Raw genomic sequence first — 16,749 nt, forward strand, 5'->3', positions numbered from 1 at the left:
AAAAGGTCTTCCTGGTCGACGATGTCCTCTAGGTTTATACTGCATCCTAATATTTGGGATTCTTGAATTTTCCATTCTTCTTACATGATGTAGCCAATTGAATTCGTATCTGCTGATTTTTTCTTCTACTGACTCTACTTCTAATTGTTCTAAATTTCTTCATTCCTTTTTCGGTCTAAAAGAGTACATCCTGCTGTCCTGAAAAATTTCATTTCCGTTGCTTTGATTCTGTTCATGTCTTTTTTCTTTAATGTCCAAACCTCGCTTCGGTATAAAAGGGAGGGTAATGCTAGTGTATTATATATTTTTATTCTTGTAGATTTTTTGTACTAATTTAGCTTTCAATGTATTGTTTATTATTCCTAGAATTTGTATGAATTTGGTAATTTTCTTGTTCACATCTTTTTCATTTTGATAAGATATTTCACAACCCAGATAATTTAAATTTTGTACTTGTTCGAGGCATTGGTTATTGTATATTATCTTACTTCTGACTGGGTCTTGTCCTAAAAATGCCATTACTTTTGATTTTTGTGCTGAAATCTCCATCCCAAAATCTTTTAATATTTTATTTAATGTATATAATCCTCTTTGTAAATTATCCTCTGAATTGGAAATTATGACTTGATCACCGGCATAGAGTAAGGTATTTAATGTTAGAGCACTGGTTATTTTGATTCCTGATGCGTAGATTTGGTTCCATTTTAAAATAATTTCATTTATATAAATATTAAATAAAGTTGGTGATAGTGGACAACCTTGTCGAAAACTCCATTATTAACTAATTTTCTTTCGGATATACAGTTATTTATTTTGACACTTATTTTGCTGTCTGTGTAGATTTCTATTATATTTTGTAATAACAAATTTGGAATATTTTTAATCTTGTAATATGTCGAATAAAAGGTCTCCTCAGACGTTATCAAAAGCTTTCACAAAATCAATAAAAGCTATATGGGTTTCTAAATTAAATTCTCTTCTTTTTTCTAACAACGTTAGTGCGTCTGACCGCGAAATTAGGTGGCTTTCACTAGTACTTTCGCCTTTAAATAGTTAAATCGTTTACATTCATTTATATATACAGACAAATTATCACGTATAAATAAAATCAGAACTTAACAATTCTCCAGAACTACACAACTCTGTACAACGGAGATAAAGGGCACTATGTCAAAAATATTGAATTTTAAGAAGATCTAAATGAAAGTGCTTTTTACCTCTATACCATGTGACACATAATACTCTTTCTATTACGCGTAGGAGTTAGTGCTTTGCACCACTGAAAAGAGCCGAAAAATGAAATAAAAAATATGAAAACACCTCAATTTCATAAAAAATGGACAGAACTGTACTAGCTGCGCGATTGCTCTGCTCCTCTTCAGGTGCTCATCTGGCCTGACATTGCTCCGACGTCACAAATGCACAACCTGCCGACCACTGCCTTAAGATATCTGCTACACCGCCTATTATTGGTAATGCAATGATTCACTGGCAGTGTCTCGTCACCCAATTACACGACATTTGTGTGAACGTTTTGATGTTAACAAAAATATAAGCCGTAAATTTAATCCGAAGTGCGACACAGTAGACCACGCATTGATTTAAACTATTTCCTTATTACAATGACGACGACGACGACGATGATGATGATGATGATAATAATAATAATAATAATAATAATAATAATAATAATGATAATAATAATGATCACGGTATTCACTAATTCCTATTTATCTAATGTACTCGCATTTCTTGTCAGTAGAGACAATTTGATATACATGCATCGTTCTGCTTTCTTTTCAACACATGTACTGTACATCATCTCTATATTTGCATCAAGAAGGCGGTCAGATCGTGTTGCCAAGCTAATAACCAACCAACTAACCAGCTAGCTAGTCAACCGTGCTAGCGAGCGAGCAACCAACCAACCAACCAACCAACCAACCAACCAACCATGTGAGCAACCCAATCAACTAACCAGTTGAAAGTGCGGGCAAGCGAGCGAGCGAGCAACCAACCAACCAACCAACCAACCAACCAACCAACCAACCAACCAACCAACCAACCATGTGAGCAACCCAATCAACTAACCAGTTGAAAGTGCGGGCAAGCGAGCGACCACCAACCAACCAACCAACCAACCAACCAACCAACCAACAAGCCAGCGAGACAAGTAAGCAAGCAACCAAGCTAGCAAACGAGCAACTCAAACAACTAACCAATTGACTGTGCGGACGAGCGACCAACAATTAACCAACCAACAAACCTTGCTAGCAACCCAAATAACCAATTCACAATGCGGGCAAGCGACCATCAACTAACCATGTCAGCAACCCAATCAACTAACCAATTGACAGTGCGGGCAAGCGAGCGACCACCAACGACCAACCAACCAACTAACCAACCAACCAACCAACGAACGAACCAACAAGCCAGCCAGACAAGTAAGCAAGCAACCAACCAAGCTAGCAAACGAGCAACCCAACCAACTAACCAATTGACTGTGCGGACGAGCGACCACCAACCAACCAACCAACCAACCAGCCAACCAACCAAGCTAGCAAACGAGCAACCCAACCAACTAACCAATTGACTGTGCGAACGAGCGACCACCAACCAACCAACCAACCAACCAACCAACCAACCAACAAGCCAGCCAGACAAGCAAGTAACCAAGCTAGCAAACGAGCAACCCAACCAACTAACCAATTGACTGTGCGAACGAGCGACCACCAATCAACCAACCAACCAACCAACCAACCAACAAGCCAGCCAGACAAGCAAGCAAGCAACCAAGCTAGCAAACGAGCAACCCAATCAACTAACCAATTGACTGTGCGGACGAGCGACCACCAACCAACCAACCAACCAACCAACCAACCATGCTAGCAAACGAGCAACCCAACCAACTAACCAATTGACTGTGCGAACGAGCGACCACCAATCAACCAACCAACAAACCAACCAAGTAACAAACCGACCAAGCAACTAACTGACCAGTCAATGGAGCAATCACCCAACATTTAAAGATAATACGTCTTATTCAAAGGCGAATGTCCGCAACTGTTTTGACTTCTGACGTTATTCAACGCTGCATAGTTTGGAAGGTAGCTCACGTGGACCATTGCAGGGCACTACCCCGTTAATGCCCCTTGGAGGATTTAGATGAATCACGAGAGACTTCTGCCAGTAGCCGTCCTCCCGAACAAGAAGTCTCTACTACATCCGAAGTCCGTATTCCCCAGGAGGAGTTCACGTTTTCACAGGCAGCGGAGTCGGTTCTCGCGGCACGACGGCGTGCGGCTCACCACAAACAAGTTTCTTCTCGCATTGACTCACCGAGATGTTACATCCGGGAGCGGAGCCATCGCCGAATCATCGTGGTGACACAGACCGGCTCCAGTGTCTCTCCATGCCCCCCCCCTCCTTGATTGCCGAAATCTTCTTAATTGCAGCATACAGGGCCTCGAGTTCATTGGCATCACATATCAGACATACAAACAATGAAATATTTTCTGTTCTGGCAGATTTGTACGAACTTATAATATGTGAACGCTTGGAATAGTAACATAACGAAATTTATTCGAATGTCATTTCTTCCATTATCGTAAAACTAAAGTTTAACCCTTGTACTATCAGAAACTTTTGTGACATCGGCATACCATGGAGGTCAATACTGACCCTGGTATTTAAAAAATCGGGGGGGGGGGGGGAACACATTTTCAATATTGACATATCTGTACTAAATTAGTTTTCAGTGATTATTTTTGTCATGACTTATTCATAAAATGATTATTTATCTACTATATTAACATTTTTATACAGTTATTGACACTGATGTGTACAGAATAATAGATTTTTTTTTTTCAAAAAAATTTCATGTGTGCTTCGAAGAACTTCTCTAATCAATTACTACATTGCATGCATATCAAACGATCTTGACATGTAAATTTTGCACAACTTGAGCACCTGCTTGAATGTTTTCAGTCCACAGAAGTGCTCCTAGAAAAGTTTTAATCTTACGATTTTATCCATCACAATAATTATTATTTCAGCAACACCGGAAATTGAACCTAGGAGCACATAGTGATAAGCACACTTGCTAGCGCTGATGAACTGGAAGGCCCATGTTTAGAACTTTATACAATATGGATATGACTTACTTTTTTGGATTTGGTTACTTAAAACGCTGTATCAACTACTAGGTTATCTAGCGTCGATAGAATTGGTGATAGCGAGATGGAATTTGGCGAGATGAGACCGAAGATTCGCCATAGATTACCAGACTTTCGCCTTACGGTTGGAAAACACTAGATAATCAGCCCAAGTGAGAATCGAACCCACGCCCGAGCGCAACTTTGGATCAGCAGGCAAACGCACTACCGCTTGAGCTACGCCGGTGGTCATGACTTATTTGAAAATGCATTGGACAGCAGCAGAGTCAACATTTTCATCCTCTTCGTCAGACGAGGACTCGACACTTGATGCACAATAACTACTCGAAGCATCACCGCCTTCAAAACTTTCGTTGGCATCAATCTCCCCATCGTTATCAGAGAGGTCTTGGTCACCGTTTGTCGATAACATAGCATCACAATGTTTCGCAACATCATTTTTTCTAACAGAATTTTGCATACTTCATAGCGACATTGGTCAAGAAACCCCAAAACAAAGGCAGCTGATCGCTGAAGTGGTAGTGCAATCTAGCCAAAAAAAAAAAATTAAGAATAGGTCTATAGAGTGTCATCATCTATCACTAGGTAGCTCAACACTTAATTACGAGTGGTTTGTTCGCAATAAATTATAAACCGCACAAAATGTCGTTTTGGAATCAATGTTGATCCCGCGGAAATATATGTAATTAAATGAATATTTCAGAAACTAAAAATGGTAGACGAAAAATATTTTACAGGAATATCATTAAGTGAAAATAAATATAAGCGAAAGAGGGAAAAAAATATATAGGCCTAAATATTTTTTGACGGAGATACAAATGATTTGTTTAATGCGTGGGATCAAAGTAGTAGGGTTAATTTAACAACAGGTGAATTTCCACTTCCTTATTCACTGACTCGTTCGATATTCAATTTTTTCGTTTTGTCCATTGTTTCCTCCGTTTCTTCATCATTATCAATAGTTAAACCGATCACAACCAATCCCACATTAAAAATACCATGAAGTGAATTTATTTACTTTTGATTCACGATATTCATGTGGCGGCAAAATATGTAACACATTATCTTCTTCTGCACTCGTAGTCAAATGGTTCAATGTGAATATTTGATCCTAATCTGGTTACCTAATTGTTGAGTGGGTATATTTATAATACAGCTTTTGTTAGAATAGTTACAACAGTAGATAATCCGGTGCAATGATAAAGGTCACTTAAAGGTCTATTTATCTTCCTCATTTTAGTCTATTATAGATGTTTCAGCCACTGCTTACGTAATGTCTGCAATAATTCTTTCTCGATCTGAGACTAAATAAGCATCTCTCGTGACCTAGGATTGGAAATATGCCCGATCTTCACAAAATGACTTCATTATAAAACAAAATTAATGTGCTTATGCAGTTTGCTTTTTAGTGACAGCATTTCCAGTCTTAAGTGATTCAACTCAAGACATGTTTCTTGTGAATATAACAACAGTTACTATCATTCCATTAGTCTTCTCTTCTTTGTGACTGTGCCTGCTATGTCACTCCCACCGATTTTGTGTAAGGTGAGTGATGAATTTCTAACGCAATTTATTACAGACCGATAAAGTTGACAATCCTAAGTGCACAACAAAGTACTAAACAAACAATAAGAACTATATGCGTGTAAGTTGCATTTTGAATAATATTATTGCTTTTGAAATCAAGGGACTGGGTATTGTAGATGACCAAAAATCAGATTTTCGTTTTTCACCATAAAAATTGAAAATTTCTGTAGTTAAAATATATGTGATTTATATTGTTACTAAAGTTGCCTAGTTGAAGTTTTTCCGTAGTTTTCCCTCAACCCACAAGAGAAAATGCTGGCGCAGGACCCATGGGTCATTTTTGCCGTGACTTTCACCGTCATTTTCATCCTAAGTCATCCTAACAGAATCCGACCTAATGGTTACCCCATCACAACACAACCCACCATAATCGCCAAAAAGTAGACAGAGACGGAAATGACTACACGTCACGTAAATATGCGCGACGTTAGTTTAAAAAATATTACGAGCACTTTTTTCGCTTTGAAGACTTGGTTTTTCTGAACCAACGCATGCGAGATGCGGGGCCCTTCTCGCACAAATCCGGACTACACGAGAGCTAGTGAGTGGTTTCTATGGCTGTGAGGTGCGCAGACCTCGGACCTCGCAGCTATAGAAACCACTCACTATCTCTCGTGTAGTCCGGATTTGTGCAAGGCGGCCCTAGCATCTCGCATGCGTCAGTTCAGAAAAACCAAGGCTCAAAATGATATTTTTTAGAAGATCAGCGTGTACTTAAATATCAGGTCTTTTATAAATATATCGGAAGTACTATGGTATAAATTACTTCAATACAAATATCACATTATTAAATTAGTCTACAATACACAATTTTCAGTTTATTAATTTTCTGTATTAAACCTGCTTAAATTAAATAACCAATACGTTATTGATAGAAGTAAGAGCAATGGAAAAATGTGTTAAATTTTTATTATACTTTCAAATGTTAGATATATGAATAATGACTTCATATAGGTCTATACATACTAAACCTTCAGGTCGGCTCTTCTGATGGTCAAGACTCGACCACCCCTACCCAAGCAGGAGACTTTGTGCCCCACTGGGGATCTACAACTGTTATTATTATTATTATTATTATTATTATTATTATTATTATTATTATCATCTATACTAATAATAAATCTGTAGCCGAAATTTTTCTGGTAATTTTCGATTTTCCAAAAATAATTGGTCCTAACATATACAATTAACCGCCCTGAAACCGAAAATCGCTTTTTTGAAATTTTTGTTTGTATGTCTGTCTGTCTGTCTGTATGTTTGTTACCTTTTCACGCGATAATGGCTGAACGGATTTCGATGAAAATTGGAACATAAATTAAGTTCGTTGTAACTTAGATTTTAGGCTATATGGAATTCAAAATACTTTATTTAAAAGGGGGGGTTATAAGGGGGCCTGAATTAAATAAACCGAAATATCTGGCTTATTATTGATTTTAGTGAAAAATGTTACATAACAAAAGTTTCTTTAAAAATGATTTCTGATAAGTTTTATTCCAGGCAACATTTTGATAGGACTAATATTTAAGGATATACAAGAGTTTTAAAATAACAATACAATATATTTCCACCGCCGCCTCAGATTATAGTGTCGTTGTTCCGTAACTTCTAGGTGCAAAATATTAAATTTTTAGTAGGAAGAAAAACAAATTTATTCATTCTATGTCAGTAGTGCATAGGAGATCGTGAGTTCTTACATTTTCGAAAGAAAGGAATATAATTAAATTACATATGCTAGATTGTATTATTTGCTGCATCATTAAGTTATTTAGTAGAGCAAAAATCTGAAAATTGATATATGACATAGGAGTTATTGCAGGAACGACGACGATGGTTACAATGAAATCAAAACAAATGACTCCGTCTATTTAAGGCGGCCTTGACGTTTATCAATATTAATATACAGAGAATATTTTGTATGTTTGTATGAAGTAATCTCAGAAGCTAATTAACCTCCACAATCAACTCTATTAATTTGGAGTGATTTATTAAAGTATGCATTCAAGACTAATTTAGAAAAATATTAAACGAATTATATTTGAACCAAATGAGTGGTCTCTGGACCAAAATGATAGCATTTTAGTTATTTAAATACAATTTAAATTCAGTACCATATTAAACGATTTATTATTCTATCAAACACGAATTTTCCCTGGACCCAATGTTCTATTTTAATTATGTAATTACTTTATATTTATTTCTAATAAGTGCAGCGGAGCGCACGAGTACAGCTAGTTATTATTATTATTATTATTATTATTATTATTATTATTATTATTATTATTATATAAGTATACGGATCCATGGAAGAATAGTATCTCAAATTGGAGCAGATGCTGGTAACACTTGTCATTTGTCAACTTTTCCCATTCTATTGGTATGCTGGACCGCACACCACAAGTTTTAATGGAGAAATGTTGGCATCATTTGAAAATCTTACCTATACTAGAACAAACGAATTTACAAAAGATGTTATCTTATGCGACTCTTTAACAGATATTCAAGTTCTCTTAAATCCAAACGCAATAATCACTAGACAAAAAAACAGTCATATCCTCTCTTCAGAAGTGTGGCAAAAATATTATCTTGCTATTGAGGGGGTTAGATCAAAGAGGTATAAGTATACTTTAGTTACTTTAGAGAAAGTGTGATCGAAAGTTGTTAAGATTCTGTAAATTGCGTGAAGTTTTAATTGTAAATGTTAATGTGTGATGTGGTTAAAATATAATACCCTTGCCACTAAAATTTTATATGCTTTAGTTTACCCAGGATGTATTTTACTCATTATTTTAGAAATGTCACTTCTACCCCTTTGCTTCTGACCTCCACAACTGATATATCATTGCGATAACGCAGGCAAACAAAAGGCAGATTTCCTAGCCCAAAAAGGATCGCGTATCTATACAAGAAATAGTATGTACTATCCATCAGTTGTAATACTGTATATAGTAAATCAAGAACCTCTATCATAAATGACATCAAAATGCAACATACAACAAGTAGAAGACCTTATTATGAAGGTCCAGAATTAACAACCTAAGACCCAAACAAGATCAGCGATTAGCATTTTCTCAATGGTCACTAACCACGACTATCTCACCTTACACCTCAATAGATTAAAAATTTTTCTTCTCCAACCTGCTGTTTATGCAACAGTGATGTTAATATGATAAGAAACATATCTCATGCCCTGTTGTTTCCATTGAAAGCTTCATTGTTTCTAAATACTGAAAGGCTCGACTGGTAATGACTTCATCGCTAAATGCAATGCATTGAAAAACAACCACACATTTCAAAAATCGACTGTAACACATAGAAACTCCAATATCCATACTTAATTTTTATTATTTTACGATCACGTTTAAAACTTTTCATGAACATTCATACAGGGGTTGAAGAGGTATCGTTGTTTAAGTTACAAAAGTCAGTTTATGATTCACACTGTTCAGTCCCCTTAAATAACTTATCATAATTTGTTTTCGACAGTACAGTTAGCATTTTTAAAAACTGACCTGGATAAAGTGGACTGCTTGTCATCCGGGCGGGATGCGAACCCGTTCATCCAGAGACGAGAGGCAGATGGAGCGCCGTCTGAAAAGCACAAAAAGAATATATTAGCATAATGTACGGAACTTATGGCATTAATATTAAATAACATTGTGTAATATATTGAATATTTCTATACTGTACCAAGAATTCTTAAAAAAACCGTTGTCCAAATATAATTTTGGCTTGCTGTCATCGTTATCATAGACATCTAACAAGCATTTTGCTGGTATCTATTCCTACTTCTCTAACTGTTCCTGGAATGTTCTGGATACATCTCCATTTTCGTTGGTAATTAAGGTTTATATCAGAAATATTTCATTTTGAATTATCTTTGGTGTAATGTTCCTACAAGAATATAGTAGTTTTTTGTTTTGTTGTTAAGTCAATTGTCCGAAGAAGTTTTGAGCATCATTAGCATCATGAAGAAAGTAAACCAGGAAATAGGTTACGGTGGCCAATTTCTTTCCCCCTCTTTTGCGTACATCGCAGACTAGTTAAAATATTACAGTAATCGGACTTCAGATGTATACAAACAATTATTCTTTCTCTGACACATAACGTCAAGTGAGATGTACTGCCTGATAATAGATGTACATATCAGCTTAGATCATATATGTAACAGATAGGTCATCGCTATGTTAAAATCGTTTGCACTTTGAAGAGAACAACCGCCAGGATCGCCACCCGTCCGCCGTAAACGAACGCGAGGTGGCAGTACAGTCGCTAATGCAGTTCAAATGGGAATTATGACGTGGCTCCTTATGTAACAACTAGATGGCAGAGTAGTAAACCTGACAAAAGTTAACGTCAAAGCCTATAAGGCCGACCTATCTGAGGTATATATGATCTAGGATATCAGCCAGAATCTCGATCAGAGGTAAGGAATACAGGCTTTTTTTCAATTAGAATATTTAACTTTCTTACTTAATTTATAATATCACTCTTTTGATTCTAATTATTTATTATCTAAAGATTAAGTCATATTTATTTACTTGTATTTATCCATGCTTTTGATTGATATAAAAACTGGCGTTGATAAAATATCAAAAGATTTCATAAATATTGTATACATCGTTATTCAAAAGTCAGGAAAGATTAGGCCTATTTTATCTTTCTGACAAAGCGTAGTCTACTGTTTATCAATCTATGTAACTGTTAGAAATAGCTCATTATTTCACAAGCAAGGTAATGGTATCTTAATTTCCAATTTTTCATCCTGTGAAGTAATTTTTTGATTAGAAACAAACATTTAATTTTTAATATACAATCGATAACTTATCAACAATAGTAATTCATGTAGCTAGTGTATAATCTTGGTAATGATGGCACGAGTGAATGTTTAGCGAGTGAGCGTACGCGACTGTTTATAATAAAGATTATACACTAGTTACATGCTACGTTTTATGCTATTCTAGCATTAAAATATGTAAAATAAAACTATTATAATTTTACAAAAAAGTAATGTTATGACGTAATAGAAATAAGAGTACTGCATATAACTTAATATATTATATGGTTGCTAAGTAACCGTTTCTAAGACAATTTTGTTTTAAAGCTTTTTCTTACAGGTACGTTGTATAAAATTGTGCTGTGAAGGCGGTGATATCATCATGGAATACTAGTTGCCAGGTAACCTTTTCTGGCACCAGTGCCAGAATTAGGCCAATTGTGGACGATTTATAGCGTCATAGCAAGAGTGTTTTAATGCTAGGATTGCATAAAGGAATGTTTAGATCATGATAGGTTTTTAAACATTTCATTAAGGCTAACTAATATATGTAAGAATGAAAATGTTCAATAACTGCTAGGATAAGATAAAAGTATAATAGACGTAGCTAAAAGTCCATTATGCAATCGAGATAAATTATGACAAGACACTTTGTGTTCGTGTCATAAATATTTCACTCACAAATAATGGTCAATGTTAGCCACTTAAAGATACGAGTAAATAACTGTTATTTGCACAGAAATGTCTGTTTCAATCGTTTCACTATTGTTGCTTTAGCAATTGAAACAAACAGCAATTCAAGTTATACTTGAGTTAATGTTTTTATTTTTTTTCATAAATTCATACCAGATGTCTCTGCGGTAGCCCTGTGGCCATACTAACCCCATGACTAGGGGGGGGGGGCGCACTTGTGAAATGTCTATACTTCGTTGCATAATGTCTGACAGGAGATATAAGCATTGCTGACAGAAAAGAACAGAAGTATAATTGCTATTCAACCAATGGCAGAGGTCTCATTCCACGTTTGACTTGAAGTTGGGCAGACTGAAGCGTTCTACCCCCGCCCAACTTCAAGACAAGTGTGGAATGATACCTCTGTCATTGGTTGAATAGCAATTATACTTCTCTCCGCCTCTACCGGAAATGTTTACATCTCCTGTCAGACGTTATGGAACGAAGTATATTTTGTGATTTAGTGATTCTACCTCCTCTACCCATATTGGCGTGTAAAACGGAAAAGGAGAAGGTTAAACCGACTAAGAAAGAAAGGAAATTCATACCAAAAAATAAGGATTTGCCTCTACAAATGCGAATTAGTTTCATTCATCATGACTATGAATATAATATGAGCCGTTCAGAGCAGAAGTGATGTAAGTCAAAATTGGGTAATGAGGATTGAAGTAAATATTCTGTAAAATACAGCGCAAAGTAGATTTAATATGGCCTTCTTGCTATCCACTGACTACTAATAGTTTAAATAAATTAAATATTAATTGCTACTTTGCGCTGTATTTTACAGCATGTTTACTTTAACTCTCATTATCCATTTTGAGTCCACACCTGTGGGGTAACGGTCAGCGCATCTGGCCGCGAAACCAGGTGGCCCGGGTTCGAATCCCGGTCGGGGCAAGTTACCTGGTTGAGGTTTTTTCCGGGGTTTTCCCTCAACCCAATACGAGCAAATGCTGGGTAACTTTGGGTGCTGGACCCCGGACTCATTTCACCGGCATTATCACCTTCATATCATTCAGACGCTAAATAACCCGAGATGTTGATACAGCGTCGTAAAATAACCCAATAAAATAAAATCCATTTTTGACTTACACCACTTCTGCTCTGAACGGCTCATACGTAGTTACAGCGCACTGAAAAGGTTCAGAACTAAATGGATTGAGATATGGACCATGCAATGTGTCGTCATTCCGCATTCCTATACAAAATTTAAGATATTCAGAAATATTTTCTTTTGAATGCTGTTTATTCCCTAGAAAAGAGGCTACTAGTGGAAACTACATCTGTTTTTTAATTGGTTCATACCTGAATAAACCTCATTATTTTACGAACCAACTGTGTTACTATTTTTTATATAAACTTGCTTGCTTCTTAACAAAGTTAGTGAACTTTCAAATCTTTCTTGACTTGAAAAAATATAATTAGTGTTATTCAGAATATACTACGCGGTGATTTTTGTTCAATAAGAAACTATAAAATGCAACCTCTTACGTACACAGATGTACATTGACATCGATGTAATGTTTCATCCAGAGTATAGGCTACGGCATTAAGCATATGTAGTATTGCACAAAATTAATCTTATAAACTGATGCAAGGATTCATCTGCTAAATTCTAAGGAGGGATTTTATGATTCCATACAAAATACAAAGAATTCATACAGCCTAAATATTTTTTAGGAATTTGAGTTCGTACAGTCGTACGATAAAAGTTGCCTCCCTTGAGGAGTGTGTTTTGTTTCTACGCACTTTAAAGTGTATTCTGATATGAAGGTGTTTATGCTAAACAATGGAACAGAGAATTACATATATTTTTAAAGTATGACAATGTTCTGAATGTGACTATTACTTAAAGCTCTCTTTCTCTCAGTCACTGAAGAACAATTGAAAAGATTATTTACAAAATAAGTTAAATCCCAAATATACATCTTACAACTCTGGATGTTATTTCGCTATGCTGGCTTCACCTCATCTCGCCAAGAAATTGTGTAATTCTTGATATGCTCCACTCTTAAAGCTTCAATGCTCATGTAAGATCTATAGAATACAAGAAATGAAAATGAAAAATGAAAGAAAATAACATAAGGGATGTAACATTTTCATCTTAATGTTATTTCAAATATCACAGCTCTGGGTAATTCATACTTGGAAAATGTAGATGATTATGAAATTTGGCGACGGGCTTGGTGACTGAATGCACAAATACTGCACATAATCAAACATGTTTTGACACTTCCATCTTGTAGCCCTTGAGGTACCGTTCAGTTGACGTTCATCACCGAAACTAAATATCACGCTGCTCCACGACTCAGAAGACTGTTAGCATTAGCACTTTGTATCGTGCGGGAGTCATAAAAGACAATTGACAATCTGAATTGCGTGTACAAGAAAGGAAACAGCTGCAGAGAACGCAAGATGTGGTGCCAGCATCTTGTCTGTCAGTCTGCATGCAATATTTTCTCCTTAGTAGAAGCAATTGCAGCTATATTGAAGTTTATGGCGGTTTTTTAATTGTATCGAATTAACTTTTAGAACTACCTTACTGGCATATTGATGGTCTTAAGTAGCTACGAGATATTTACATACACAAAGGCTTGTATCTCATTATGGTTTAAAAGTATTATCAGAGCTGAAATTTTTCAAATTTGAAGAAGACTAGCATTTTTTGACGGGAATAACTTCTACCTACGAGAGTACAATGAAAATTTTCTCGACATTGAAGGTGTTAACATTGTCTCGAAATTTTAGATTACTCTGTAAGCAGAAAATTGAAAACCTTATATAAATCATTCAGGAAAAAGTGACAGGGATTTATCAAATAGTGAAACGTTTAAGGCATTCGTGATTATAACTGTGGGCATGCTTGGGATTGTAAGGATACTTAGGATGGTCGAGCCTCCTCGTTAATTACTTCATTGGTTCCTCATTCTATGAGGCCTAGTCTTGAGACAACATTGCAATATTGATAGTCGAAACGATCCACACATTATTACGACGTCAATGTATGTAATTTTATTGTAATGAACAACAGTATACCATTACAGAGATTTGGATTTATTTGAAAATTAATACCACAGTTAAGTACTTCAGCATTACATTATTTCTATCCTCATGCTCCCGCATTTATTAATCACACACATTTGCATTCAAATAATAATGAATTCATTATGATGTTACATTCATTTGTTTGCCCTTTATGATTTATCACTGCTGACTGGATTCAAGAATATTTTTGTTTTAAACATGTAATTTCATTCTTCCAAGGCCTACGGTAATGAATGACGCCATAGTATTAACAGAAAGTGTGACCACATTTCTCAGATGTTACATATCAATAAAGAGGCTTAAGTCTGTGAAACTCGTTTTTATTGTAAATTTAATAAATCACGGATACCCACACTTTTTTGCAACTTGAAGTCAATGAAATGTAAAATTTTATGTTAACACATAGAAAATCACGAACTTTCAGTACATGGAATCAGATTCGATATCTCTCAGTAGCTCAGATTTTTCAAGTTACAGCGAATTATGTTTCTTCGAGAAACTCTAAGTACCATTGTAATATTTTGTGCGAGATCGTGCGTATTTGCTTGGTTTCCGCACAAAACCAATCCGCGGAAAGTCTAAAATTCCACATTCAGTATTCCCAACCTAACACACATAACAATTTCCCTCTTCTTACCGCTTAAGTGACATATTCATTTTACTGCTTTAGGCTTTTAACATATTATTTTTAGAGACGTTCAATATAGTAATAATTATAAATTGGAAACTTACCACTGAAATTTCACCTAAATTACACTGTTAATTATTGTTTTTAAATATTTGCAAAAATTAAGTAAACTCTACAACTCCACTAAAGTTACTGCATTCGTGATGCAAGTAACATTAAGGAAGCCGTGAAAAAATCAACAAGATTTCAGACTCATCATAGACTGGGGGGAAAAAAAAGACAGACGTATATCACGGCCTGCTGGAGTATAGTAAACACAGAAAACATTTTAAAGCAACAATGTTGAAGATAGATATTTTTGTTTTGCAAATTTTCCGTCATTGAACAGAAACCAAGATGGAGATTTCATTGCAACTAATTAGAAATTCCTCTTTCAGGTATGTAATAAACGATCTTCGCACAAAATAATGTACGATACACGAGCGGTATGTTTTCTTTCAATTCTCGGAAATGAAAAAAGCTCAACTACGTTTCGCTTTTTCAAACTTTTCCTCGAATATGAAAACTTCAACATACCGCTCTTGTAACGCATATTACTATTAATTTAGACTTGATTACATTGAATAAGACTAGCCAATCACTCAAATTTACAATATATTTAAATGAAGTGCATTTGGTCATCGAGTTCCTCGACTGTTTTTCACCCTTAGTGACTTTAAATAAAATTCTCTTATTCAATTAATTTGGAAAATTACAACAGACGACAAATATAAAGTGTTATAGGTTATTCGTTATCTCGTGAAACCAAATGCATTCGTGCGCCGTAGCTCACAGTAAGAATCTTATGGTGGGAGTAAGTGAGCTAGCTACGTAGCTGGCAGGTCGAAGCGTAGCGAGGAAGGGAAGCTTCTCAGTCCACTTTTTCCTTCTCCTCACACGGAACGAAATATAGTCGTACACCTATATCAAAATTCGAGGTCGGCTGGGATCTGTCGTTATTATTCTGAACGCCTCAATTGTATAGAGATAAATAATGGTTAAATAGTATGTTTACCGTTTCAAGCCAATGCCTGATAGTTGATTGTGAAGCTAAGTAGAGCCAATGTCTCTTATACTAAACCTGAACTGAAATAATAAGAAGAAACAATCCTCAAGAGATGTACCCAGTCATAAATATTACTTTAACTTTCATGATAATGTCACTAACTTAAATTTTGCTGAGGGAGTAAACATTTTGATCTAAGTATTCGTATAGACCCAGTCAGAAAAGAAATATTTTGAGAAACATATCCACAGGAGATAAATATAATGGGGATATATGTTTGTTAGTCTATTCAGTAAGAAAACGTCCATGACAACATACTTAGAGAGAAATACTTGAAAACAATGTGATGTGGGGGGGGGGGGAATGCAAATGGATAAATACCCGGTGGCAGTGGTAACTAATTACATTCAATAATGACAATAATTAATAATAAACATTTAATAATAAATTAATAATACTAATAATTAATAATAATAATAATAATTAGACTTCGTTGAATTGCCACACGCAGCGTGCAATCAGGTTGCCGATGTACGGTAGTATAGAGGAGGTGAGCGATCGCCCGGTCTCGTAGTATAGGCTGTTCATGTTAAGAGTTGAGACCGGTCCAAATAGATAGAGCAGCTACAGCTAATGTATACCTATGTAAGAACTTGTTTTTGCATTACTGTGGTCGGAATAGTCAAAGCTTAACATTTGTTCAGTGCAGACAAGAATTCAATCTAACATACTACAATGAGATTGTTGCTGTTCCAAACAAATG

At 35.7% G+C, this 16,749-nt stretch overlaps 1 protein-coding gene across 2 annotated transcripts in view; it reads right to left on the reverse strand.

Moving 5' to 3' along the window:
• Positions 1–16,749, reverse strand: part of LOC138716410 (calpain-1 catalytic subunit-like) — a 462,282-nt gene that overhangs the window by 229,072 nt on the left and 216,461 nt on the right. For both annotated transcript variants that reach the window (XM_069849474.1, XM_069849475.1), the window contains one exon: positions 9,272–9,350. In XM_069849474.1, the coding sequence (XP_069705575.1) occupies positions 9,272–9,350 (79 nt within the window). The remainder of the gene's footprint in view (positions 1–9,271; positions 9,351–16,749) is intronic.

This window comes from Periplaneta americana, chromosome 16 (genome assembly GCF_040183065.1).
Source record: "Periplaneta americana isolate PAMFEO1 chromosome 16, P.americana_PAMFEO1_priV1, whole genome shotgun sequence".
In the NCBI taxonomy this organism is placed as follows: Eukaryota; Metazoa; Arthropoda; class Insecta; order Blattodea; family Blattidae; genus Periplaneta; species Periplaneta americana.